General features: G+C 48.8%; 1 protein-coding gene across 11 annotated transcripts in view; it reads right to left on the reverse strand.

Moving 5' to 3' along the window:
• The window catches only part of EPS15L1 (epidermal growth factor receptor pathway substrate 15 like 1), a 100349-nt gene extending 74095 nt beyond the window's left edge, over nt 1–26254 (reverse strand). For 9 of the 11 annotated variants that reach the window (XM_060093822.1, XM_060093820.1, XM_060093824.1 and 6 more), the window contains exons 1-7: nt 26180–26254; nt 9831–9924; nt 3385–3426; nt 3097–3186; nt 2585–2632; nt 870–965; nt 95–157 (exon numbers count right to left, since the gene is read on the reverse strand). In XM_060093822.1, the coding sequence (XP_059949805.1) occupies nt 95–157; nt 870–965; nt 2585–2632; nt 3097–3186; nt 3385–3426; nt 9831–9875 (384 nt within the window). In that variant the 5' untranslated portion in view covers nt 9876–9924; nt 26180–26254. The remainder of the gene's footprint in view (nt 1–94; nt 158–869; nt 966–2584; nt 2633–3096; nt 3187–3384; nt 3427–9830; nt 9925–26179) is intronic. The other 2 variants (XM_060093821.1, XM_060093818.1) reach the window with 2 other exon arrangements.
• Between the last annotated feature and the right edge of the window lie 744 nt (nt 26255–26998).

The following is a 26998-nucleotide window of genomic DNA, read 5'->3' on the forward strand; positions in this document are numbered from 1 at the left end:
GATACAATCGTCCTATGAAATGTTCTGAACGTCATAAATGCCTAAATGACTGCATGTGAAAGACAGCCGAGGGGCGCCTTCCCCGGTCACTTACCCTCACAGCCCAATGGGCCTCTGCAGAAGGCGGTGTGACCATCAAAGGGCTGCTGGTGTCGTGCTGAGGAGAAAGAGGTACATTGCACTGTAGCTGGCACAGAATTTTACTACTGGAGGATGTGTTTACTATAAGGATACACATTTCAAAGTGCTTTCAAAAAGGAGAAAAACCTCAAAAAGTTAAACACAGGATTACCATATAACTCAGCAATTCTACTCCTAGGTATAGACCCAAAAGAACTGAAAACAGGTGTGCAAACAATTCCTTGTACATGAATTATTATGTCCACCAACAGACGAATGGATCAACAAAATGGGGTAGACCGCACAATGCAATCTTATTCAGCAACGAAAAGGAATGAAGTACTGACACATGCTACAATGTGGATGAACCTTGAAAACATTATGCTAAGTGAAAGAAGCCAGATGTATGACTCTATAAAATGTCCAGAACAGGCAAATGCATAGAGACAGAAAGCAGATTAGTGGCTGACAAGGGTTGGGGGAGGGGGAAATAGGGAATGATTATTTAATGGGTGTAGAGTTTTCTTTTGGGGTGACGAAAATATTCTGGACCAGATAGAGGTGATGGTTACACAATATTGTGAATGCACTAAATGTCACCCAACTGTTCATTTTTAAACAGTTAATTTTAATTATGTAAATTTCCCTGCAATTAAACAAAATTTAAAAAGAGGAAGAGAGAAAACATGGAGAGATAGATAAACAGATGATATTAGAATAACGTGAACTTGAAGGATTTTGACACTTACAAACTTAGGCGGCGGCATGTTCAAATTCAGATTGCTCAAGGTAACGTCGTGGCCGCTCTGTGCACAGGCCACTAGTCTCAGTGCAACATAGAAACCCTGCAAATCCAAAAAAGGGGGAGGCGTAAACCCCACCCAGCTGGCAGCGGCAGTGGCAGAGCTGTCTGCAGCAGTGGGCTTTGGGGAAAGAGGGATTTCAGTTTACTTCAACAAGGAAGACCACATGTGAGCAAGTCACTTACAGTGTTGAGCAGAACTGGTCTCACCCTGGGAGCCCTGTTTAAACGAATATGCTAAAACGGACTTAGCCCGTTGCTTTCTGAACACCGTAAAATTTCAAATAAATGTATTTTCAAAAATAACGAGCTCTCAACATTTAGGAAATGCTAGATTATAAAAGTAGCAGACTGCAGTTTAAGAGTCTAAAGGATGGTTCAAATATGCATTGACTTTTTAAAAATGGTTTGAAATAGACACAGTTGTTTGGGAATTGACACTCACGATTCACTGGGATGCCCCTGGCCTCACTGAACAGAGCATCTCCCACTCACCGCCCTGCTCCCCAATGGCCTGACGTGGACTTCACTTCCCACATAAGGACAAAGGACCTGAACCAGGCCAGCAGGGGCCTTGGCTCCTCCTCGCCCTCCTCCTAACCCAGAACTGGCCATGCCACAGTCTTAGTGGACTCGTGTGGCATCACCTAGTTTTTAAAAATTGATCAACGGGCCTAAGAACATGGACTCTTTTTAAAACTGTAAACACAATTATGGTTTTCAAAACCTCTTCAAAGAGATGAGCACTAGAGCAGCTTTTCTCAAGCTGATGTCTACAGAATGCCCATGTAGAGAAATGGGGACATTAGTAAGGTTAGAAGAACTGCATTAAGCAAAGTTAACAGGGCTCTCTTACACAAAGATCCTCAGAACCCTTAACACACACATGTGCACTGTGAATCTCAAGCGAGGGAGGAAAAGCTAACGGTGCTTTCCCGACGGGTCGGGTCACGGACAGTGAGACACCAGGAACAACATCCCTTGGAATATAGTTTGGGGAAAGACTAAACTAAATTAAAATACGACCATTTAAAAATCATAAGTACTATCACATTCCATTTATAGAACATTCTCAAAATGACAAAATTATGTCAGAGAAGGAACCAGTGGTTGCCAGGGGTCAGGGTGTGACTACCAATGGGCTGCATGAGGGAGACTCTGAGGTCTGAGAATGTTCTGATCCTGACTGTCGTGATGGTTACCTGAATCTATGCAAGTGATGAAATTACATAGAACTATATACGACAGAAACAAAAACCACAAGAAAAGTGCAGGTATCAATAAAACTGGTCAGCTCTGAGTCAGGCTTCTGAGCAGTGTGCTTTGGTGAGAGCCGGGAAATGATACACGGGAACTCACTGAACTATTTTTTGCAACTTCCATGAGAGTCTGAAGTTATTTCAAAATAAAACGTTTTGAAAACATTTCAACTGCTTGTAAGCACACAAAATATTAATAGATACGCTAACCATGAAAGATGGCTCCAAGAGTTCAGAAGACCTTTATTTCAAAATGAAACCTTCCCATTTTAAAAGTTTGATGTCCACACTTATGACCAGTAATACTTGTCAGTGGAGACAACGAGGAAGGAAGTGCAGAGGTGACCCGGCCTGGGGGCTCTGGCTCAGCCCCTCCACTTGCTCTGTGTATATGTGTATATACCTGTTTGTCCAAGAACCCTTTACCTTCTGGGTCGGCCAAGTCCCATATCTGTGGAAACACAAAAATGCTCGTGAGTGCGACCGCTGATCACTGACTGTTTAATCACAAAACAGGAGCCACCATCGCTACATGTGGGCCTTATGTATACACCACAGCAGCCACAGACTCAGAACAGGTGAATAGCCTTCACCCCTCCCTCCCCCCAGGGGCACACAGCGGTCAGTGGCAGAGCCCGGAGAACACCCAGGTACACCTGGCTCCAAGGCCAACATAAATCCATAGCTATCAAGATCCCAAGAGCACTCAGGCCTCTTGTCTGCTGTTCAAGCAAAGGGTGGCAGTAGCCATCAGAGCACTTGGATCTACCAATTACAGCCCCGAGAGGCTCGCAATGGCCAGCTCACTTCCAAGGGGAGTACAGACCGCATGAAGAGGGGTCTGCACAGGCCGGCCTTCACCTGCCGGGGGAGCCCTGAGGGCGGCCACAGAAATCGCTATCATTCATCACATACCTTCCCAAGGATAATGTCTGAGAGCCCAGACTTCTTTAGAAAAAGTGCAGCTTCACTCGCCCCAACTCGCCCTGTGTATGCTGGGTCTACCTGGAATTGGGGAGCAACACTTGAGACAAGGCTTCAGCAACAGAGCAGCAGGTAGAAGCATTACCCATGACACTGGCTGCTAGCTGATAATTTGGAAACAGAAAGGGACGAAAGGCCTTACTGGGCTGCAATTCACAGCTGTGGTTTCTGAGTCACTCACTCTAATTTCAATCCAAAAAGACACTCGTGAAAACTTACCTGCTTGTAATAAGATTCATATAATGGATTTCCAGTGTGAATCTGTAAACAAAACCACAGATATTGGTCAAAGGTGGACACAAAACCCTTCCAAAAAGAAGTGTCTCTCAATTCTGTTATCACCAAAATACACAATAATGAAAATCAAAATGTATGCACTTTAAACATCCTCTATACGTGGCCTGTAGTTTATTTTCAGAGAGAATACACTTACTCAATTTAGAAAAAGGAAATGTTAATGCTCTTAAATAATCCTGATTCCAACACAAACAACACAGTCGTTCAGGAAGGAGCAGCAGCCCAGAGTCGTTTTCTATTCACTGACCGATGGGATTTTGTTGTGTCCAGGAGCTCAGAGGGAAAAGACACCCTTATCCTTTGAGATTGTTCTCTGGCTCCGGAACCAGAACAGGAGTTTCTGCACATCATCATGAATCACCAGTCACAGAAGCTTCAGACTGGTTTCCTCGCTCCAGGTCTCATCCCCACCCATCTCGTCCTCCACCAGCCGCCCACCCAAGGGCTGCGCAAAAACCACTGACTAGCCCCAGACGCCAGGAGACAGCTGGCCAGTGACTGCTCCCACAATGACAGGCAGGAAGTTCAAAATCCTCAGCTTGGCATCGAAGACATTCCATGTTCCAGACATTCCAGATTCCCCAAAATGTCGCTGTTCAGAGAAGGTAACCACCCAGTCTAGGATCAAGCGGCAAATTGAGGCCACGCTTGGATTCAGCCTGGTTGGTGGCCAAACCCTCACACATCCCACCGTGTCCACGGTCTCTCTTCCCAACCTCAGCGAGCCGCCCGCCAGTGGGGAGGAGGGGATCTGCAGGAGTAGGCCAGCAGGGGGAGGAATTCAGCAGCCACTAAGATGTTAGCTGTAAAGGCTTACACATGTTGGTCTTCTACCGCATGAAGGGGAAAAAAGCAGGACATGGCAAACTTGCCGTTGATTTAGTGAGCAAGAAAAGTGAAGAAGACACCATTATGCTTAATCTTATGGAAGAACTGGTGTGTAAACAGGTAAAGAAAAGAATTCCAGGAAAAATGAGTACCAGGTGAGAGGCGGGATGACAGTGTTTATTTTAAAAGTCTTTGAATGCTGTTGTGCAACTTTTCATAATGAATAAAACTAGGGGGAGGCGGGTTCCCTTCAGTTACAATCACTGATTTGAACCAGCCCAACACTTGCATTCTGCTGTGCTGTAAAAAGTCATTTCAGGTTAAAAATAATGCCCAGAATATGGTCAGCTCCTCTGGAGGATGCCAACACCTGCAAACACAGAAAGAAGCGAAAGTACAAGAACACCAGCAAGAGAGAAGGAAAACAGAAGGAAAAGGGAAAAAAGATCTGAAAGGCAGCAGAGGAAAGTCAAAAAAGAAAAAGGGGAAAAGAAAGAGTGAAATCCTGAAAAGGCACAAAAAGCTAAAAAGCTAGGCAGAACAATGTGAAAAAGCAAGAAAGAAGGGTAAAGGCCAATGGCTTGAGAAAGAAAAGGCAACAACACCAATAAGAAAAAATGAGAGCTAAGTGGGGAATTCCCTGGTGGTCCAGTTGTTAGGACTCTGCGCTTTCACTGCCCTACTAAGATCCTGCAAGCCGCATGGCGCAGCCAAAAAATAAAGAGCTAAATGTACAGCTACAGCAGCTCCCTGGTGGGAGGGTTCCTCCTGCCCTGGGCCCTTGTGTATACCGTCCTGGGGGAGGCTGTCGCCTTTAGCTTCTTATGACTTAGATGGCAATGCCCACCATCACACCCTGTTTGATCTCCAGGGTTTAAAACCCCACATGAACTCATACAACTCAGTAGCAAAAAACCAAACAACCCAATTAAAAAACAGGCAGAGGATCTGAATAGACGTTTTTCCAAAGAAGACATACAGATGGCCAACAGGTATGTGAAAAGATGCTCAACATCACTAATCGTCAGGGAAATGCAAATCAAAACTACAATATCTCACCTCACACCTGTTAGAATGGCTAGCATCAAAAAGATAAGAAATAAAGTGTTGGAGAGGGTGTGAAAAAAAGGGAACCCTTGCACACTGTTGGTGGAAATGTAAACGGGTACAGCTGCTATGAAAAACAGTATGGAGGTTCCTCAAAAAATTAAAAACAGAACTACCATATGATCCAGCAATTTCACTTTTGGGTATTTATCCAAAGGAAACGAAAACACTAAGAAAAACAAACAAACAACAACTCCATGTTCACTGCAGCATTATTTACAATAGCCAAGCATGAAAGCAACCTAAATATTTACTCATCGAAGAACGGATAAAGAAAATGTGGTGTGTACACACACACACACTCATGCATACAGAGGAATATTATTCAGTCATTAAAAAGAAGGAAATCTTGTCATTTGTGACAATGTGAATGAACCCTGAAGACATTATGCTAAGTGAAATAAGTTAAACAGGGAAAGACAAATACTGGATGATCTCACTTATATGTGGAATCTAAAAAACAAAAACAAGAAACCAAACTCACAGATACAGAGAACAGATGGGTGGTTGCCAGAGATGGGAATAGGGGGTAGGTGAAATGGGTAAAGGTGATCAAAAGGTGCAAACTTCCAGTTATAAAATAAGTAAGTCATGAGATATAATGTACAACATGCTTAATATAGTCAATAATACTGTACTGTATACTGAAAGTTGCTAAGAGTAGATCTTAAAAGTTCTCAATACAAGAGATTTTGTAACTATATAAAATCGGGTGATGCATGTTAAGTATTGTGATCATTTCACAATGTGTATAAATAGCAAATCATTACATCGTACACCTGAAACTAATATAATGTTATATATCAACTATAACCTCAATTTAAAATAATTAAGTAATTAAAAAAAAAAAGCTCTGCATGCTTTCAAAACATATCTCCCCGGAGGAGTAAGGCTGACAGAGGAAGCAAAGTCAGGCAGGCTGTTTGTCATCTATCAGTAAAGGTAACCGTGCTGGGTCTAGATAGCACATCCTGTGCCCCGGCTCATGGAAATGGAATGCACAGACCCTAGGGACCCCCACCTTGACAAAGGTCCCCTTCCTGCCAGCAATCAGAGAGGCACGGGTCGGAAATGCATTTCCAGTGGGATTTTTTTAAGATCTCATGGTAAGCAAGAGAGAGGTTTCCAAGCTACTACAATTCCAATGAAAAAAAGTTATGATATTTGGAGAATAGATGGTTAATAACTGTCTCAAACTTCCCAAACGCTTCTGAACTAGATCCACAATCAGGAGGAACAAGACCCCAAATAGTCCAGAGAAGGCTCTGAAGCCCCAGGCCCAAAGCTTGGACCACCGATGCTAAGGGCTCATCCCATAGACAGTCTATGGCCAGGTGTTGATCCCAAATGACCTACAACTAACGGAAAACCACAGAATATGCCTCACCCATTCCTCTCTCAGTACAGGAATCAATTTGGGTAACCTGGGACAATGACAGCAGTGAGAGGTTCTGATTTAATTACACATACCTCAGGCACTACATAAGCAGAAGGGGGAGTAAAGGGAGAACACCACCAGATCTAATGGCACTTCCTCTTACCACACTACTTCCTCCCAGCGACAGCGGAGTCACACCTGCAAGCTGCCCAATACACCGTTGCAACAGAGCTGACGATGAATGCTGCTAAGGCCTCGAGTCCCCAGGTGACGGGCAGAGACCTCGGACACAAACAGCTCGTTGGTACAGGCAGCCGCTCTGCTGGGACAGAGCCCCCTGAGAGCTGAGAGTGGGCACCAGAGCTGCCCACCTCTGCCTAACCCCAAAGTGAGCCCAGGGGCAAAGGGAGAAAGGGGACAGGCCAGGGCACAAGGTCATCAGTGTAAGAGGCTGCAGACAGCTCTGAGATGGCTTCAAGAACGGACGGAGCTGGCCCAGCAGGGTGTTCTCCTCCACCAGCCCGCTGTGGTAAGATGCCATCTTTGACTCTGAATTATTCATTGAAGTTCAATATAACTTTCAATTTGATCTTGCAGTTGGTCTCCTAAAATACTAAGAAAAGTTCCTGTGGCCTCTTCACTCTAACCTCCACCCCAGAGGCAACCTACAAATGGGGAGACGGGGAGGGCAGCACATCAGGGAACAAGTTCACATCCTTCTGCTGGGAGGCCTTTAAACTCCACAGTTCATGCAGGTGTGCGCAATTTTTTTTTTTTTTTTTTTTTGCGGTATGTGGGCCTCGCGCTGTTGTGGCCTCTCCCGTTGCGGAGCACAGGCTCCGGACGCGCAGGCTCAGTGGCCATGGCTCACGGGCCCAGCCGCTCCGTGGCATGTGGGACCTTCCCGGACCGGGGCACGAACCCGTGTCCCCTGCATCGGCAGGTGGACTCTCAACCACTGTGCCACCAGGGAAGCCCTGTGCACAATTATAATGCTGGAGAAAACCAGCTTGAGATGAGGAACACAGCCGTACTACTTTGGAGGGAAAACCCTGAGGACTGGGGTTCTGGCCACACCTAACCCTCTCAGGATTGAGTCCATCCAGCTCTCTGATTCCTGCTTTCATCCATGGGCAGGAGCTCTTATGCAAAACAAAGCAATGATCGCTGGCCTTGCTTGTTTCAAAATGACATTTGTAAAGCAAATTAATTTTCATTTTAAAACTTTTAGAAAAGTATAATTCCTTGTTCTGACAAATAGTGGATCACATTTACTGAGCCTCACTATTTTCTATCCTGTACCTCACTTAATTGTCCCAAACAATGCTATGGGCAGGTACTACTGTTTGTCCCAATTTATGGGTGAGGAGACTGAGGTTACCTTGCTCAGGGTCACACAGGCAAGGAGTGACAGAGCCAGAGGAGACCCAGGCCATGTGGCACTAACCTACTCTGCACCCTGCAAAAACAGCCCAGGCATGACAGAGCCAGACACAGGGCCACTGCACAGCCTCCTGTGCATGCTCACCTAAGAAAAGGCAAAACACGTGATTATGTCATGGTACATTTTATTCAACAGACATGGTCAAAGTGCAAGACTTGACTTAAGCATATGAACTGACTTGAAAACCAGCGCAGCCTGCCATTTCCTCAGGAAAACTGAGACCCCATAATGGCTGTGTTTTTCAAAGCTGTTGCCAAGTTTTGCAGGAAGTTAGGCACATAACACCAAAAGACATCCCTGTGTGAGTTCCTCCTTGGAGAGCAAGATGCTGACGCAAAAACAAGGCTAGAGAAGTGCTCACTTGATAATCCTTGCATTCGCCTTCCACTTAGAGATAGTTCCCCTCACTATTTGCACAACCATTACCTTGGTGGTGTGCACGGCCCTCCAGGCAGGCCGGACCACATTCTGCAGGTGAGGAAACCGGGACCTAACTCAGTAGCACTCAAAGAGCATCAGCAAACACTGGAGCATCCTAAACCTCCTTGAAACTGACAGCTCACTCCAACTGCCAGATGAGAAGTTTCTAAGCCAGAGCTAAGGTGAACGCTGCCGAGAGAACTGAGACATGAGAAAAAGCTTTCATAAATCCTGAAGAGACATCCCAATTTAAAAATGAGCAAAGATAAGAAAAAGGTGATTCTGAAAGAAGAGATGCAGCAAAGTTAGGGGAGGTGTTCAATTTAGGTACTGCAAAATAGAGTGAAACGCCAGTTGTTTGCTATCAGGTTGGCAAAGTCAAAGAGAGGTGCCATGCAGGGTCGGCAAAGGTGGAAACACATCTTGGGCCCTGCCAGTGGGAAAATAAACTGAGTGGAATGGCCTTCTGGAGGCCAATGCAACAACGTGTGATAAATGTGTATGCCCCTGATATGCAGGCTTAACGTGATTCTTTGTTGATACAGATAAGATTACTCTAAAATGTATACAGAAAGGCAAAGGAGCTAAAACAATGTTGAAAAAGAATAAAGTGGGAGGAATCAGTCTACTCAATTCCAAGGCTTGCTATAAAACTACAGTAATTACGACAGTGTGGCACTGATGGAGGGAAAGACACGTAGAACCATGGAACAGAACAGTGAGCCCAGGAACAAACCCACACAGATGTGCCCAGTTGACTTCTGACAAAGGGGCAAAAGCCACTCAGGAGGAAAGAGGCCTGTTTCACAAATGGTGCTGGAGCAACTAGCCATCCAGAGAAAGAGAATGAGCCTGGAGACCTAAGTCTCACACTTTTTACAAAATTAACTCCAAGTGGATCATGGACGTAAATGTAAAACTATAAAACTTTTAGGAAAAAACAGAGGAGAAAATATTCAGGATCAGGGGCTGGGCAAAGAGTTCAGACTTGCCACCAAAAGCCTGATTCATAAGAAAAAAAATTGATAAACTGGACCTCATCAAAATTTTAAATGTTTGATCTACAAAAGACCCTGATAAGAGGATGCAGAGACAAGCTACAGATTAGAAGGAAATACAGCTGACCCTTGAACAACGTGGGAGTTAGGGGTGCCTGCCCTCCACACAGTCAAAAATCCGAGTGTAACTTACAGTCAGCCCTCCATATACAGTTCCTCTGTACCTGCAGTTCCACATCTATGGAGTCAACCAACCTCAGATCAAGTAGTACTGTAGTACACATTTACTGAAAAAAATAAAATAAAATAAAATTTTTTTAATAAAGAAAAAAGAAAAGAAAAAATTCAGGGGCTTCCCTGGTGGCTCAGTGGTTGAGAGTCCACCTGCTGATGCAGGGGACACAGGTTCATGCCCCAGTCCCGGAGGATCCCACATGCCGCGGAGCGGCTGGGCCCGTGAGCCACGGCCGCTGAGCCTGTGCGTCCGGAGCCTGTGCTCCGCAACAGGAGAGGCCACGGCAGTGAGAGGCCCGCGTAACACACTCACACACACACACACAAATTCACATATAAGTGGACCTGCGCAGTTCAAACCTGTGTTGTTCAAATGTCAACTGTATTTGCCAATCACATATCCAACAAAGGACTAGTATCTGCAATACATAAAGAACTCTCAAAACTTAACAACAAAAAAGGAAACAATCCAATGAGAATATGAGCATAAGACATGAAGGAACAATTCACCAAAGAGGATATACAGATGGCAAATAAGCACATGAAAAGATGGCCAGCATATCGTTAGCTAGGAAATGTAAATTAAAAACCACTGTGACAGGGAACTATATTCAATATACTGTAATAACCGATAATGGAAAAGAACCTGAAAAGTTACACATATAACTGAATCATTTTGCTGTACACCTGAAACTAGCACATTATAAATCAACTATACTTCAATTAAAAAAAAAATTGTCTTGAAAAACCACAGTGAGAGGCCACCACACACCTACTGGAATGGCTAAAACGAGAAATAGTGACACCGGGACTTCCCTTGTGGCACAGTGGTTAAGAATCCACTTGCTAATGCAGGAGACACGGGTTCAAGCCGTGGTCCAGGAAGGTTCCACATGTCGCGGAGCAACTAAGCCCGTGCACCACAACTACTGAGCCTGCGCTCTAGAGCCCATGAACCACAACTACTGAGCCCACGTGTCACAACTCCTGAAGTCTGCATGCCTAGAGCCCGGGCTCCACAGCAAGAGAAGCCACCACAATGAGAAGCACCGCAACGAAGAGTAGCTCCCGCTCGCAGCAATTGGAGAAAGCCTGTGCACAGCAACAAAGACCCAACGCGGCCAAAAATAAGAACAAATAAATAAATAAATTTATTTAAAAAAAAAAAGAATTGGTGACACTGGTAAGCATGCAGAGAAACTGGATCACTCATACGGAGCTTGTGGGAATGTAAAAAGGTACAACTACTCTGGAAAACAGCTTGGCAGCTATTAAAAAAAAAAAACTAAACTAAACATGCAACTATCACAGGACCCAGCAACTGTCCTGGGCATTCATCCAAAGAAATGGAGACTTAAGTTCACAGAACATCCTGTACTCAAATGTTTAGTGCAGCTTTATTCATAATCGCCCAAAACTGAAGCACGCCAGATCTCCTTCAATGGGTAACTGCTTCAATGAACCGTGGTCCCACAGCACCATGGAATACTACTGGGCTATGAAAAGGAATCAACTACGGATATACACAACAACCCAGGAGAATCTCCAGAGGATTATACTGAGTGAAAAAGGCCAATCTCCAAAGGTTGCCTACTGTATGATTCCACTGTACATTATTAAAATGCTGAAATTATAGAAATGAACAAATTAGTGGTTGCCAAGGATTCAGAAAGGAATGAGGTGGGAGGGAAGTGGGTGTGGCTGTAAAAGGGCAACTAGAGAGATCCCTGTGGGGATGGAACTGTTCTGCATCTGACTGTAGCAATGTCAATGTTTTGGTTAGGATGGTGTCCTACAGATTTACAAAATATTACCACTGGAGAAAACCAGATAAAGAATACACAGGATCTCTCTAAATCCGTTTTTTTTTTTTTTTTTTTTTTTTTTTTTGCGGTACACAGGCCTTTCACTGTTGTGGCCTCTCCCATTGCGGAGCACAGGCTCCGGACGCGCAGGCTCAGCGGCCATGGCTCACGGGCCCAGCCGCTCCACAGAATGTGGGATCTTCCCGGACCGGGGCACGAACCTGTGTCCCCTGCATCGGCAGATTCTCAACCACTGCGCCACCAGGGAAGCCCCATCATTGTTTTTTAACAATTGCATGTGAATCTACAATTACCTCAAAATTTTAAAAATTTAAAAAAAAAGAGAGACTCAGGAGATCTCACAACCAAACCCAAGGTGATATTTTTAGATAATCAGGGTAATTTGAATATGGACTGGGTATCAGATTATTAACTAAGTTGTGGTATGGCACTGTGGTAATGTAAAAGAAAACAGTCTCAGCTACTAGAAGTGCATATGAAAAACACTTGGGTAAAGACATTTGCAAAACGTTGGCATCTGTTGTGAACGGGTGGTGAGTACATGGGAGTTCATTAAACTCTTCCCTCTACTTTTAGTGTGCTTAAAATTTTACATAATTAAAGAACAACATTTGATGTGTTTCTGCCCTGGCAAGGATTTTAATGGTACAAGCTGCTTCAGGTTTAAGTGTGATAAATGAAAAGTAGCTTTATCACTGGCAGGATCATGCTTTTGTCAAATAATAAAAACCAGAATTTCTTTAATTGTTAATTTCTTTAACAAATAACTTCTTTCTTTTTATTATTTGACAAAACCAGAATTTGCTTTTGTCAAGTAATAAAAACCAGACTTTCTTTAGGCCTTCCCGATACTCCAGGGTCTCCTCCTGGGATTCTGTAATGATCGGATATGCAGGAAGGCAGAAGGGCAAGTGGGTTAGATCAGTTTGCCCCTCTTCAGGGCGGGACTGCAGGTGACAGTAAAGGACTGGAAATAGTCAAGAACTAGTTAAGCCAACAATGAACTGCTGTGTCTCCTTGGGACAGAATACCACAGAGAGGTAAAAATGGCACAGGCAGAATGTTTGCTCAAGTGAAAAGGGAGGGGCCCAAATCAGCACGCAGTTATGACCTGGCTGGTAAGCACACAGTGATCACATCCACTTGGATCTAAACCTGGCAGGACGGACACCACATGTGACAGTGATTCCGACCTGTGAACTGGTTGCCTCTCCCGGCTTTCTGAGTTCTCCAGTGATCCACGTTAGCACACATTGCTTTTTGTAAATAGGACAGAAAAGGGAAAAGGAGACGCGAAACGAAAAGAGGGATCGGAAGGATGATACACGATTCTCCCCAGGGACCCAAGTGACCGCCATGACGAAGGCCACCTGAAGACGTGTGCCTGCCATTTGGCACAGAATGCGGGGCCTCCCTCCGACCCACGCAGAACTCAGGGCCTGCAGTGGGGACATGACACGGGGGAGTTCTCCTACAAGGAGAACCAAGGAGCAAGAGAACCACGTCTGAAAGTTTAGACACACAATGAGGCATCAATGTGAACAAGCCAGGCAGGGGGAGTTTAGGGTGAGATGCCATCTGGAAGAACACAGAATCAAGGTGTGAAAGCTTCCATGCTCCGGGAGTCCAACACTCTCAATCCCATCTACGGGAAACAGAAGTGAGGAAGGAACAAAAGTCACTGGAGGTAGCCTTCCTGCTCCAACACACTGCCCTGCACAGGATGCAGGACCAGGCAGGAATGGCAGACACAGTGAGATGACAGGTCTGCACACCCCTTGCTGAGAGGTCAGAAGTCATCCTGTCCTCCTGAAGGCGACCTGAGCAGACGCGCTTGTGAGAAGGTGAACTGAGTATGCACTCAGCTACTCGGATCGGGTGACAGGAGGGAGAGGAGGAAGCTAGGGAGAGACTGCCATCCTCCTCCAGGAGAATGAGGCCCAAAGAACACAGCCATGCACGATGCGGAAACACTCAGAGAAGAGGGGGCTGTTCCCCCTTGAACATATCTCTCTGAGATGTCCCTATGGGACATCGGTGGAAATCCCTTTTCCATTTCAGCAGTATCTATGGAGTGCCTGCCTGGTCCCAGGCACTGGCCTCCATGGGGGTGCAACAGCGAATAAGGGGACCATGCCCCCACCCCAGCCTCTCGGAACTCCTGGTCTGGAGGAGAATGTCATTAGACATGACAACACACGCAGCGGGGTGTAAGTGTTATGAGGAAAAGACAGGATAGAGGGCGACTGTAGCCCACAGACACACACCTGCGAGGGCAGGGAGACCGCGGCTACACTGCTGAGCCTGCCCGAGGGGACACGAGACAACCAACAGGCTGAGGAGCACCCACACGGATGCGCTGGGGGAAGACAGGCCCACAACGGAGACAGAAGGAGGTGCCGTTGGCAAGAAAACACCAAGGGAGTGGGGTCCTGTGGGGACCAGAGGACAGGCACAGAGAGAGGGGTACAGGGTTGAGTACGGCCATGCAGAGGAGCAGGTGGATGGCACTGGAAAGGGACCTTGCCCAGGCAGCGTGGGTGGGGCAGGGAGCAGATTCCAGCCAAACACTGCAGCTTAAGATCAACGTGGCCCTGGGGACTTCCCTGATGGTCCAGTGGTTAAGACTGCGCTTCCACTGCATGGGGCATGGGTTTGATCCCTGGTCGGGGAACTAAGATCTCACATGCCTCGTGGAGTGCCCCCCCAAAAAAAATTTTTTTAATTAAAAAATATATAAATAAAAAGATCAACGTAGCCCTGGCCTCCCCACGGCCCTCCCTGGACACCACTCCTCCAGGCATCGCAGAGAACACCCCCCGCCCCATCATTTCCATTCTATCTTCCCTTCCTCCATTCGATGGACCAGGCCCTGAAGAGGCCCTGGGGAGACTCATAGGGGCGACATCTTAGCAGTAAGTGCCCCCTACACAGCAGGGCACCTACAGCCCTCCTTGAAAGCACCCGTTTCTCACAGTGCTCCTAACTTTCCCCAAGTGTGCCCCGAACCTTCCCAAAATTCCTTTTCTACATCGGCCACCCCAGGGTTCCAACATCCCTGCCATCTTCTGAGCCTTGGCCCAACATTACACGAGGACCCAGGGATCCCCAGGACAGATCGAGTCAGCCGCTCTCTGTGCCTCCTCCCTGCTCCCCTCTGTAGGTGGCAGGATCAGCCTCCCACTGCCCACTGCTCTTCCTCAGAGCCTAGGAGCCCTCTAGGCACCAGGCACCAAGCCAAGCTCCCGGATTCCACTGTGAGCAGAAAGGCAGTCCCCGCCACCGCAGAGCAGAGCATCACATCACGGTCTGGTCAGGGAACAAACACACGAAGGCACTGGCAAGGGCAGCACAGGAATGGAGTTTTGTCCTGCCGGGCAGGCAGGGAGGGATTAGGTAGACAGAGCAGCGAGGGTGGCCTTCCAACCCCCTCCTCACTGCACACACCTCTGCCCAGGCCCCAGCCTCTCAGCTGGAACCTCACCTTCACCAGCTTCCCCCTCCATCCCATTTGGCACGAGGTCACGCCCCTGCTCGAAAAGACCTCTGTGGTTGCTGAGGGAGTGTGAAGCTCCACCTGGCCATGCTTTCGATGCACCCCAAAGCCACCTCCTGGCCCTGCCAGGTTAACTTCCCCCAAACTCACCCCTACACACATACACACTCACTTGCTCACAGACACACACACAGCCGTCAAGCCCAGCCTTCCTTCCTGGTCTGGCAGATGCTCTACTGAACACACTGTGCACCTTTCACCCTTGTCTGGGCACAAATTATCCTGGGGGGAGGGGGGATCTGCCTGCTGAAAGCCAGTTACCTTCCAGCCCCAGCACCAAACCCCCTGCTGTAAGACGTTGCCCAAATTCCCAACTGAAATGAGTCCCTCTCTCCCACACTCCTAATTTTTGTTAAGGCTACTGTTATGACTGGGCCCCCTCCCTACTTTTCACTACTTGGTGGGTGGAGGTTTCACATTTATTCAACCCCACCCACAACGCTGGGCCCATACCTTCAGGAAAAGTTTGTTCATGGGACAGGTGAGATTTAAATGAAACCTCGGGAGGGAGTGGGTAAGATGGGTGGAGAGTGGTCAGTTCTCAGGCAGACAAAGCTCCACCCCTCGGACTTCCCTGGTGGCACAGTGGTTAAGAATCTGCCTGCCAATGCAGGGGACACGAGTCCCAGCCCTGGTCCAGGAAGATCTCACATGCCGCGGAGCAATTAAGCCTGTGCACCACAACTACTGAGCCTGCGCTCTAGAGCCCACTAGCCACAGCTACTGAGCCTGCGCTCTAGAGCCCACAAGCCACAACTACTGAAGCCTGTGCACCTAGAGCCCATGCTCTGCAACAAGAGAAGCCACCGCAATGAGAAGCCTGCGCACCGCGATGAAGAGTAGCCCGCCGCTCGCTGCAACTAGAGAGAGCCCACGCACAGCAATAAAGACCCAACGCAGCCAAAAATTAAAAATAAATAAATAAATAAATTTATTTAAAAAAAAAAAAACTCCACCCCTCAGAGGCAGAGTGAAAAGCTACAAAGCCTCTCAGGGCCTCAGTTTCCTCATCTGTAAAATGGAGATAGTACAGTGACTGCCCTGACCATCCCTGTAAGTATCAAATGAGAATATGTAGGTAACTAAATGTCCATCGACAGATAAATGGATAAAGAAGATGTAGCACATATATACAATGTAATATTACTCAGCCATAAAAAGGAATGAAATTTGAGTTATTTGTAGTGAGGTGGATGGACGTAAAGTCTGTCATGCAGAGTGAAGTAAGTCAGAAAGAGAAAAACAAATACTGTATGCTAACACATATATACGGAATCTAGAAAAATGGTACTGATGAACCTAGTGGCAGGGCAGGAATAAAGATGCAGACGCTGAGAACAGACTTGAGGACACAGGGAGGAAGGGGAGGCTGGGACGCACTGAGAGAGTAGCATTGACATACATACACTACCAAATGTAAAATGGATGGCCGGTGGGAAGCTGCTGCATAGCACGGGGAGATCAGCTCGGTGCTTTGTGACCACCTAGAGGGGTGGGATAGGGAGGGTGGGAGGGAGGCTCAAGAGGGAGGGGATATGGGGATATGTGTGTGCATACGGCTTATTCACTTTGTTGTACTGGCAGAAACTAATACAACATTGTGAAGCAATTATACTCCATCGTGAAGCAATTATACTCCAGTATAAAAAAAAACATACACTCAAAAAAAAAAAGAATATGTAGGTAAAGCACATTCTACAAAGGGAAGCAGTTGTTATAACTATTTTTATGGTGGTTGTTATTATTGTTACTGAGACAGAAGAACAGGTTTTATCTACAAAGAACTGTCATCCTTACAGCTGGTCGTGACAAATGATCTTTTTACCAAACAATAAAATATTTCACCAAATGTTGGACACTCTATAGTACATATCGTACTTGTTTTCTCACTCAACTAGTTGGCTGAGCTGCTCCCCAAACCAGGACAGAACAGTCTTTACCAGTTCTCTTAGTCTCAGTGGTTGCTTTTTTTAAACATATAGTTTCACACATAGTAGGTTAAGTACATACCTATAAAAACCCACTTACAGGGTGGTGAATTAAAGAATATTTTCCAGCAGCAAAAAGGCAACAAAAAAATTTTAAAAAGTCAAATGCCAATAACTAAAAACTTGGCCTGAAAGAAAATGCTGATTCCATGGCCTGATGTGTGAGCACCACAGTGACCCACAGGATTGCCCGACCCACTAGGCATCATGGGTATCAGCTCATCCCTTTGGGAACCCTCTTCTCCATAGAGGTAGTGTTCAAAATGTTCAAAATGGATGTAAGGGTGCACTGAGGGCACAGAAGCCGCCCCTAATCTTCATCAAAGAAAACACCCAAAGGGAGAAACATCTGTGATCACACATACCAAAGTCTATAGGGTTCTGGGACCTCCAATAGTGCTGTTTCTCAGGTGTGGGGGAATTTAGAGGGCTAATCCATCCCCCAAACTTCAGAGTCCTTGTTAAGCAGTCTCCTAAAGAGGGCCCCACTGTCAAGTTTTTTTCTTGTTTAATCTTTCCTCTTTAAAAACAGCCTGAAAGAAGATAGTTTTCTTTCTCCACTGGAAATGTAAAGTTGAAAAGCCCATCCTATGTGGATTAAGAAAAGCCAATCTTCTATGGATCAACAGGGATGCTTGTTACTGTCACGAGTAAATCAGAGAACCCCTTCCCACACCCTCTCACAGCAGAAGTGAAGAGGCATCGGGAACCCTGCGGAGGGGTGGGGGCCTGGCCATCAGGATGCTGGCCCAGGGGTGAGGGGGGTGCCCTGACTTTCGTCACCAGTAGAGTACGTACATGCCTGTTTCTTCACCCAAGACATAAAATACAAAATGTTCCAACCAATCGACTACCAACAAGAGCAGCTAGAGAGAGACTGCGCTCCTGGCTGCTATTCAGAGCATGCAGCAATCAGTCAACAGGTGACGATCACCTGCCTGCTTCAGATGCTGGGGCACAGCAGGGATAGAGCTGCTCCTGCCCTCCCAGGAGCCCACAACGTGGCATCCACGGGAGTTTTAGATCTGTGGGCCAACCCAGACACCCCACCTCCCCAGGAGGTCTGACACCAGGCATTTTACCTCTCTCCCTTTTCAGTTTCCTTGTTCAGAAATAAGCACAAGAATGATGACAATGACACCTCCCTGACAGGGAGTCAGTGGTGAATGGGCACAAAGTGGGTATCCAACCACACTCCGTTACTTCCATGCAAGACCTGTGCCCCAAATCTCTCCGCAACACCACTCTGGGACACCCCGGGTGACCAGAATCTGGGAACGGGGGCTTTGATTGGGCAGAGCGGGTAGGAGGGGCAAACTATAAAGACGGGAGTGGAGGGGCGAGCAGCCAGACTGAAAGGCTGCACAGCTCTGCTTCCTCCGGTCCTACTGGAACAGAGGAGGGAAAAGAAAAAGGGAGATGCGGGTCTCCTCTTCCTCCTCTCCTATGTCCAGCCCAGTGGAGGCAATTCATTCCACTTCTGCGGGCTGTCACCGGACCTCCACGAAGATGTCTGCCACAGGATGTCCTCCACACGGTGTTCGGATTATCCGTGCCTGGGAGCCCGGCTCCAGTTCAGCCATCTGAAGGGCAGGTGTTCAGTTTTATTTATCTTGGGTCTGAGCCAGCACAAAGTAGGTGCTCAGTAAATGTAACATTGGGGGGGTCCTCAGGAGATGGGCTGTGCCTCAGTGTGGGGTCTGGCCCCGCCTGGAGGGCCTGCAGCAAAGGTGATGAAGGTCTGGTCTCAACTAACACAGCCACCACCTGGTGCCACCCACCTGGCTCCCACAAAGGCTTGTCTTGTCCTGCTGGCTGCCCACACCACACCTGCTTCTTCCTCCTGCTTCCTGCCCCCACTCAGAGGATCCCTGTCCAGGTAGCCAATCCACATATTCCTTTGATCATCAGCTGTTCTGCTCTTCCAGAAACCTCAGGCCAGGTAGCTCTGTACCACTTCAGGACTGTAGCACAGCAAACGTCTCTGAGCTAGTACCCAGCTCTAGGCATTCCCTGTATAAGCAGTCAGACAATCTAAACGTGTCACTTCACTCCTCAAGAACTGCCAGAGCTCCTAACTGCCTCTCATAAAGTGGACCCGCCCTACCCGCCTCTCATAAAGTGGACCTACCCTACCCGTCAGCCTTTAGTTCAACAGATGACTCCTAGCACCTAGGGTACAAGGTCAAGTTAAAACCTGCACAGCCCCTGCCTTTGTTGACACGGTCTAGGCAGTGGGGGAGAAAGACCATCAATCAAATACTCCCACCAATAGAAAATTACAAACTGGTATGTGGAAAAGTACAGGGTACCCCCAAAGGCAGTAACAGAAAAGCTGGGCCAGGCTGTCAGGGAAGTGATGTGCCAGCTGAGATATGAAGAGGAGTAGGGATTAACCGGAGATGAAGTGGGGGAAAGAACAATCCAGAGAGGCCATGAATACCATGTGCAAAGACCCTGAGGCAAGAGAGAATATGCAAGCAACTGAAAGAAGGGCCTAGGGGCTGCAGGGCAGAGCAACAGGTCTGGGAGGTGCAGGATACAGGGGCGCCGTGTGCTGGGTGGGGCAGAGGCCTGATCCAGTGCATAGACAGTGACGGCCACGCACCACCTTCCCCTGCTTTTCAGCCAGTATGTACAAAAGGAGGAGAACCGACTCTCTATCAGGCAGTCCAGAACACAGTCAGTAAATCGATTCTGCTATCAAGAACTGCAACAATCCCACTCAGCAGGCAGAGCCGGGCTGCAATCTGAGGAGACGGCTGTTTGCGGTCATCTGTAACCTCTACTTCCCCCTCCATCAGCCTGTAGCAGTAAGACTGCTGTGGCAGGCAAAGCACTCCACGCAGGAGCAGCCTTTGGGCCACAGAGCCGGCAGATCTCCTTTCCTCCCCCATGTCTGCGTCAGCCACTCTCTGGACAAGCAGACACCCTGTCAGGCCCTTTTGTCTCAGGCCAATTTGTAGGCCAGGCACAGACTCCTGTGTCCCATTTTACCATGCCACCTTCTTCCCTTCAACCCTAAGTCACCCTAGTTAAAAGAGGGACATGTACCCCAAAGTCCCATCCCCGGCCTCACATTCGGCCCTTTGAGCTGGAGTTCCAGTTTCTTGGCTTTCGCTCATTCTGCTCTGCCTCTGTCAGAAATGCCATGCCTCCCTCCCCTCCCAGGATCTCCACGGCCCAGTCCAAATGCCCCTTCTCCTCCGGGCAGCTGTCTCCAAACACCCAAGTGCGAGCAAGTCACCCAGCCCTCCTCCAGCTCGGACCTGAGCCTCCCCAGCCTGAGCAGAGTGCCTCTCCCTGGGGGCCGGGCATGGCCCACTCTTTCCTCCATCAGCCTCTGGAAGCACTGAGTACCCACTGCAGCAGGGAAGCCTGCTGATCCCTCATAAAGACAACGAGCAGGTCCTTCCATCTCCCCCTCCACCTTCAAAAACAATAAAACAAAAATGTAAACAAGTGATCTTCTCTCCACCAGACTCCATAGAACCTAATGATGAAGTAGCAGGACCACTGTTTAAAAACAAATGAGACCTCACACTACCATAACGTTTGGCAACTTAAAAAAAAAAAAAAAAATTCCAAGACAGGAAACTGCAGTGCAACGCAGAGCCCAGGATGGGGGTCAGAAGAGCCGTGTCAGCGTCAGCTTGCTGGGTGCCACCTTTGGCAAGTGACATAAGGTCTCTGGGCCTCAGTTTACCCCTTTATATAAAGCGAGGATGACTGACCAGGGTGACTGGGAGGATAATCTGAGCCATTCAAATGCCTTTCCTACTCAGTCCTTGGAGCCTGTGTGGACTCCAGGCCTTCTCAGACCTCCTTATCTGACTGTGCCCTCCTCGGTTTTACACTTCTCACAGCACAGATGGCATCACTATACTGTGTACGTGTTTGTTCATTTCTGTACGTCTGCACCCTCTCCTTAGAACCTCAGCTTCCTGGGGCAGGATGGTCTTCAGGTTTGCTGGTACATCCTGCTGCCCAGAAAGCACCAGCCAAGAGAAGATGCCCAGTAAATGCTTGAACAAACAGCGTGCTACACAAATGAAGGCACTTTGCGCACATGTCTATCACCCTGAGGGATTCTGACACTCCACTGTTGTGAGACAGATAAAACAGGTATAGAGTATTATTCCCAATTTGCAGATGGGGAAACTGAGGTGCAGAAAGTACTGCATAACTGAGGTCACTGAAAGATTATCTGGGAACCCTAACACTGAAAAACAGGCACCCTGAAGGGGACTCAAATGATAATGGGGCTCCGAGAGCACCGTCCCGAGGAAGAATATCGAGTAGTTTTCCGAGTGAGTGCTGGCTGCTCAGTTCAGGTCAAAGTGGACAGCACTCCTGGAGTGGGGCTGATGAGGTGCCTCTCACCACCGGTGGCCGGGGCTGTCGGCACAGCCTGAGGCATCAGAGAGTGGGCACTCTATCCGATACATCTGATCAAAGACAGTCACTTGCTTCCCCGATCAACTGATCAGGATTAAGAACCAGGCAGGGGAAAGTTGTTTTAAAGCTCAAAGTTGGGGCAGAAGAGGCAAAACTTACATGTTTGTGCTTTACCGGGAGCCACGTAGTCAACAAAAACCAGGTTGAGGCAGGTCAGTAAGACAGAGACAGCCAGGGAACTCTGGATCTTACAGGGTGAGCCAAATTTACTCTAAAACCTGGCCCTCACAACATTGTAAAGCAACTATACTCCAATAAAAATTAATTTAAAAAAAATCTGGCTCTCTACCCACCCCCCAATTTATACTGCATTAACATTCTAGTAAGACACAGAAACTAGCAATTATTTTCGAGGAAAAAACAAGGGACAAAAGGACAAGCAAGTGTCCCAAGCACTGAGTCTTCATTCCAGACACATTTGCCTGGTGCTGCTGTGGGCCAGCAGGCTGCCTAGAAGAGCGGAAAGAGCAGGGCTCTGCAGGCAGACAGATGTGGGTTCAACCTCAGCTCTGCACCCACCAGCTATGGGACTTCAGCAAGTTACTTAATTTCTCTGGGTCTCAGTTTCCCATTTGAAAAATGGGAATAAAACACTCTTAAAACAGTGGTACCCGTTAAAAAGAAGCATATGACTAAGTGGGGAGGAAGGAGGAAGGAACTCCTTGGGCACCAGGCAGACTCTCATCGCCACGGAGCCTGACGCTCTCCTCCCATTACCATTGTTCCCTGGGTCTGGTGGCCACGCAAGGGACCCACAGAAGGTACAGGAGGGAGAACTCCCGTTCAGATGGGGCTGAAGGAAGACACCACCAAAGAGGCCTCTGGGGCAGGCAGGATGCAGCAGGAGGTCCCAGCATGAGGTTCTAGCCACTGGGAGGTGGGGAGGGCTGGGAGGCGGTGTTAGAGTGCTCTGCCCCAGAGGCAGGAACAAACAGAAAGACAGGATGCAAGCAGGAGAGGCTGAAATTTGGGAGAAGAGAGACAGTAAAGGCTGAGGGCAGGCTACAGTGACGGACAAGTGCCGCAGGGCTCGAGGAGGACCAGTCCCAAGGACAGGCCACTGGGGTTAAGGACCACCATGTGCTCTTGTAGGTTACTGGGGCAAGGTTGCCAGTAACCTACAGGAGCACAAGGGGGTACAAAGGGGGTAAGGGACACAGGTGCATTTCCAGGGTGGGCCGCAATTAAAGAGGAGAGGTGAAGTGGGGAGCTGGGAGAAACATAAATCAATGAGACATTGATGGAGGAAAAGATCACTTCTAGAGGGAGAACTACCTACTCTTCAAATTGACAAGATTTATATTCAGGGTCAGAGGAGACTACATGGGGAGAGGACATCACAGATATGGCAGAGTAGGGAGCAGACCAGGAAAGATGCTGATGGGAAAAACGCAGACAGGGCTGGAGGCAGAGGAAAAACACCCCACCCTCCATAATCCCACTGGCTACCCGCTTCACTCACCCTCAGCTGGCCATCCACGTTCCAAGTGTGCCCTACACCTCAATCCAACCAGACCACGGCCTCCTGCTCCAGGGGGCTCCCCTAGTGACCCCAACCAGTAATTATCCTGGAATTATAGCACGCTTCCCCTGTAATAACTGTGAACTCGTGTTAGACTGAACTGAACTTGTGTTAGCCTCAGCTAGACTGGAAGCACCTGATAGGTCTGCGCCTCACACCTGGGTTGACAGGAACATGTGGCGCAATGCTTCACTTAACAGGTGTAAATGTTGACATAATTACCCAAGGAAGAAAACCTGGTCATGCCATCATTCAACAAAGGAAAAGGTAAAAGCACACCAGTCAATGACCTGAACTTGTCAGAGACCAGGGGATTCAGGCTGTCGAGCTCCTCGTTCGAATATGCTCCCACCCACAAGGGCCCAGACCCCAGGCCACATGGAGGGAAGAAAAGCCACCTGTGAAGGGTGCTGGGTGGTGCAACTCACTGGTCCCTGCTTCATGGGTTTACCTGACACCCCCTGGGTGCTGAGCACAGAGTCAGGAGCACTGAGCAAGAGATCTATGTCTGGTCTAATGGGGACACAGACAGCAAAGAGACCCAAAGACATCTGTGGACCATGACTGGTGCTGACGGGTGGTGTGGCGGAGGCACAGTGCTAGGGGAGGGGGACTTACAACAGGTAACCAGCAAAGGCCTCTGGGGAGAATGACATTTGAGCTTCTACCTGAAAGGAGCCAGGCACTGGCACCACCAAGGTAAGAAATAGGGATGAGCGCTTCAGGAAGGAGGAACAGCCTGTGGGACATCATAAGGACAGACAGAGCTTAAACTACGAGCAGAACAGAAAAGCCACAAATATGGCTACAGTGTGGGTGCCAGGGTGAGAAAGAAGCAGGGGAGGCTGGCAGGCACCTGACCGGCAGGGATTCCTGGGGAGGGATTGGGATTTTATTCTAAAAGGTGCTAAGCAGATGAATCACATGACCTGATTCAGGTTTTCACACCTTACTTCACAGAAGCAAACCACTGCCTTCCTCTAAAGCTAGTCCTTCATCAGTAACGTAAGAAGTAAGAATCCCCTCTCTTCGTTGTGTGGATAAGCACTTAATAAACTCTAAAGCACTCAATTAACCTTAGCTATTGTCATCAAAGTTCAAATTAAGGGCTTCCCTGGTGGCGCAGTGGTTAAGAATCCGCCTGCCAATGCAGGAGACACGGGTTCGAGCCCTGGTCCGGGAATATCCCACATGCCGCGGAGCAACTAAGCCCTTGCGCCACAACTACTGAGCCTGAGCTCTAGAGCTCGCGTGTCACAGCTACTGAAGCCCGCGCGCCTAGAGCCTGTACTCCACAACGAGAAGCCACCACAATAAGAAGCCCGCGCACCACAACGAAGAGTAGCCCCCGCTCGCGACAACTAGAGAAAGCCCACGCGCAGCAACGAAGACCAAACGCAGCCAAAAAAAATAAAGTAAATAAAACATTTTTAAAAAAAGTTCATATTAAGGCAGGTGCCGAAACTGGATAGGAAGTTTTAAAAACCAGGGGCGCTTCCTCACTAAATGAGCCTAAGCCTGTTTCACACACACACACACCCCCCACCATACCCTAAAAGGTAGCAACTGGCTATCAATAATAATACCCAACATCTGTAGGGCACTTAATAGTTTACAGAGCACTTTCATATCTGTTAATTAATAACCACTGGTCTCTAATGCTTTTAATTTAGTGACAGTGTTACAAATTGGCTAGTTCTGGAAATATTTAGCAAGTATGCACTGTCTCTCTCCTTGGATCAGCTAACCAGTCATGTCAACCTGCCTAACAGCTCTCCTGGGGTTTGGCATTCTCACAGCTGTAATCTCTATTCCCAAATGTCCAAATCTGCCAGAGAATTAAATAATGGTTATAATTACAGGATCAGTGAGTGAGTCCGATGTGCCAAGCACTGTTCTAAGTGCTTTACATGCTTAATCTTCACCTAAGCCCAATACTTTTTTTATATTCCCATTTTCCAAATGAGGTGGCTGAGGCATAGACAGGCTAAGAGCTTCGTCCAAGGACAGTCAGAGAAGTAAGCCTTGGAGCCAAGATCTGAACACAAGATGATGTGACCCTGTGTCCTCACTCTCAATCCCAATGCTGTGCTAGATAATTCTGGCAAAGTGCGTATAATACGGTGCTTGGTACAACACAGATATTCAGCAAATAAAAGCAGCTGTTACGAGCAGGACACAGGTAGTTTCTAGTTCCCACGAGAGTGTCACCTCCAGGAGAGCAGCGACTCTGTTGGTCTGGGTGACTGCTGCGCTCCTAGCACCTGGCCCGACGCACACTTGACGGATGGATAAATGAATGAACGTCCTTCTCAGAAGGCAGGGTTGCCTGCGCATGGCTCTTTTTTGCACGTCTGTGTCGCGCCACTGATACTGCCACTTAGTAAGAGCATCTGGCTGATCTGAGGGCACCGCAAGGCGCCCGGAGACTTGCGACCCCCCTCCCTTTCACGGCGCAGGGGTGGCGGAAGCAGCTCCCAGTGGAAGAAGAGAAGAGTCCGGGATCGCACTGCTGGCAGGTCCTGGCTCCGGCGGGGCTCTGCCCTCCGCCGCGGCGGGGACACTGCCGCCCCGGCGTTGGGACCCGGCAGGAGACAAAGACCCGCGAGGCTGCCGCACCCGCAGAACTGCTTGCTCCCCTGGCCCACCTCCCCGGGAGGCAACCCAATGCTACCGTGCATCACCCGTCCTGGAAGCTGCGGAGAACGCCGGGCCCCGGGTGGAGCAGACACGCGCTGCGGCTCCGCCTGCGGCGCTCTGGTGCGGGAGGCCGAGGGCCGGACCGGCCTGTCACCTTCAGGACCACACGCCCGCCCTCCGCCGGGGCCCCTCAGCGTGAGCCGCCGCCGCCCAGCTGGGCCTCCTCGCGCTTAGGCCTCCCCGCAGCGTCCGCCTTGCGCCCGCACGGGTGGCGGCGCAGCCCCCACCCTCCCCCCCGCCCGCCTGGCCAGCCCGTACCTGCTGGGAGAGGGGAATGAGCGGGGCCGCCATCTTCCCGCGGACTCGGGATCCGAGCGCCGGGGGGAACAGGGCGGGGCCGCGCGTGCGCACTGGTGCGAGGGGCGGTGCGCGCGCAGCCCGGCCCGGGAGAGGGAGGGGCCGAAACAGGGCCGCGCAAGCTCAGCGGAGCCTGAAGGGGAGGGGGTTGAGGGCGGGGCCGCGCGCGCCTAGCCCCAGCCGGAGGGGGCGGGAACCGGGACCTTTGCAGAGTGCCTCAGGCGCTCCTTCACCACCTCCTTCCCAATTCCTCGGCTCGTCTGCCAAGGTTCCTTACCCCTCCGGGTCCTAGCCGATGATGGGCCCTCTTCTAGGGATGCTGTTCCCATTGCCGTGCGCCTGGCAAAAGCACTATGAAGAGGCCGTCGCCCACCTGGCAGAGGGTCGGGACCCTCACCCTGCCCAACAAGATGCCCTGTTCCTAGGATAGCTGTGTGTGTGTGTGGCCACTTTCTTGCTGTGTGATCTTGGCAAGTCATTTAAGTAGCCTCTCTGCGCCCCCAATCCCCTCTTCTGAAAAGAGGGAATGGTAATATGTGTTTGCTATTATTGTTCCACCTCTATGCCTCACTCTGTGCCCTGTACAGAGCAGGCACCTGGTGTTTGCTGGAGGACCATTATGGAGGCGCATTTATTTGTTTAGACATGTTTTGCCTTCTTTTTACTATAGACACCCACTCATCTGTGGCCGGTTTCCACTAAAAGGATGAGGAAGGAAGATCCTGCTGAGTAGCTGACCACAGCGGCACAAGGTTTCTTCAGCACGGGTCAGCTTCCCCT

This window comes from Mesoplodon densirostris, chromosome 3 (genome assembly GCF_025265405.1).
Source record: "Mesoplodon densirostris isolate mMesDen1 chromosome 3, mMesDen1 primary haplotype, whole genome shotgun sequence".
Lineage (NCBI taxonomy): Eukaryota > Metazoa > Chordata > Mammalia > Artiodactyla > Ziphiidae > Mesoplodon > Mesoplodon densirostris.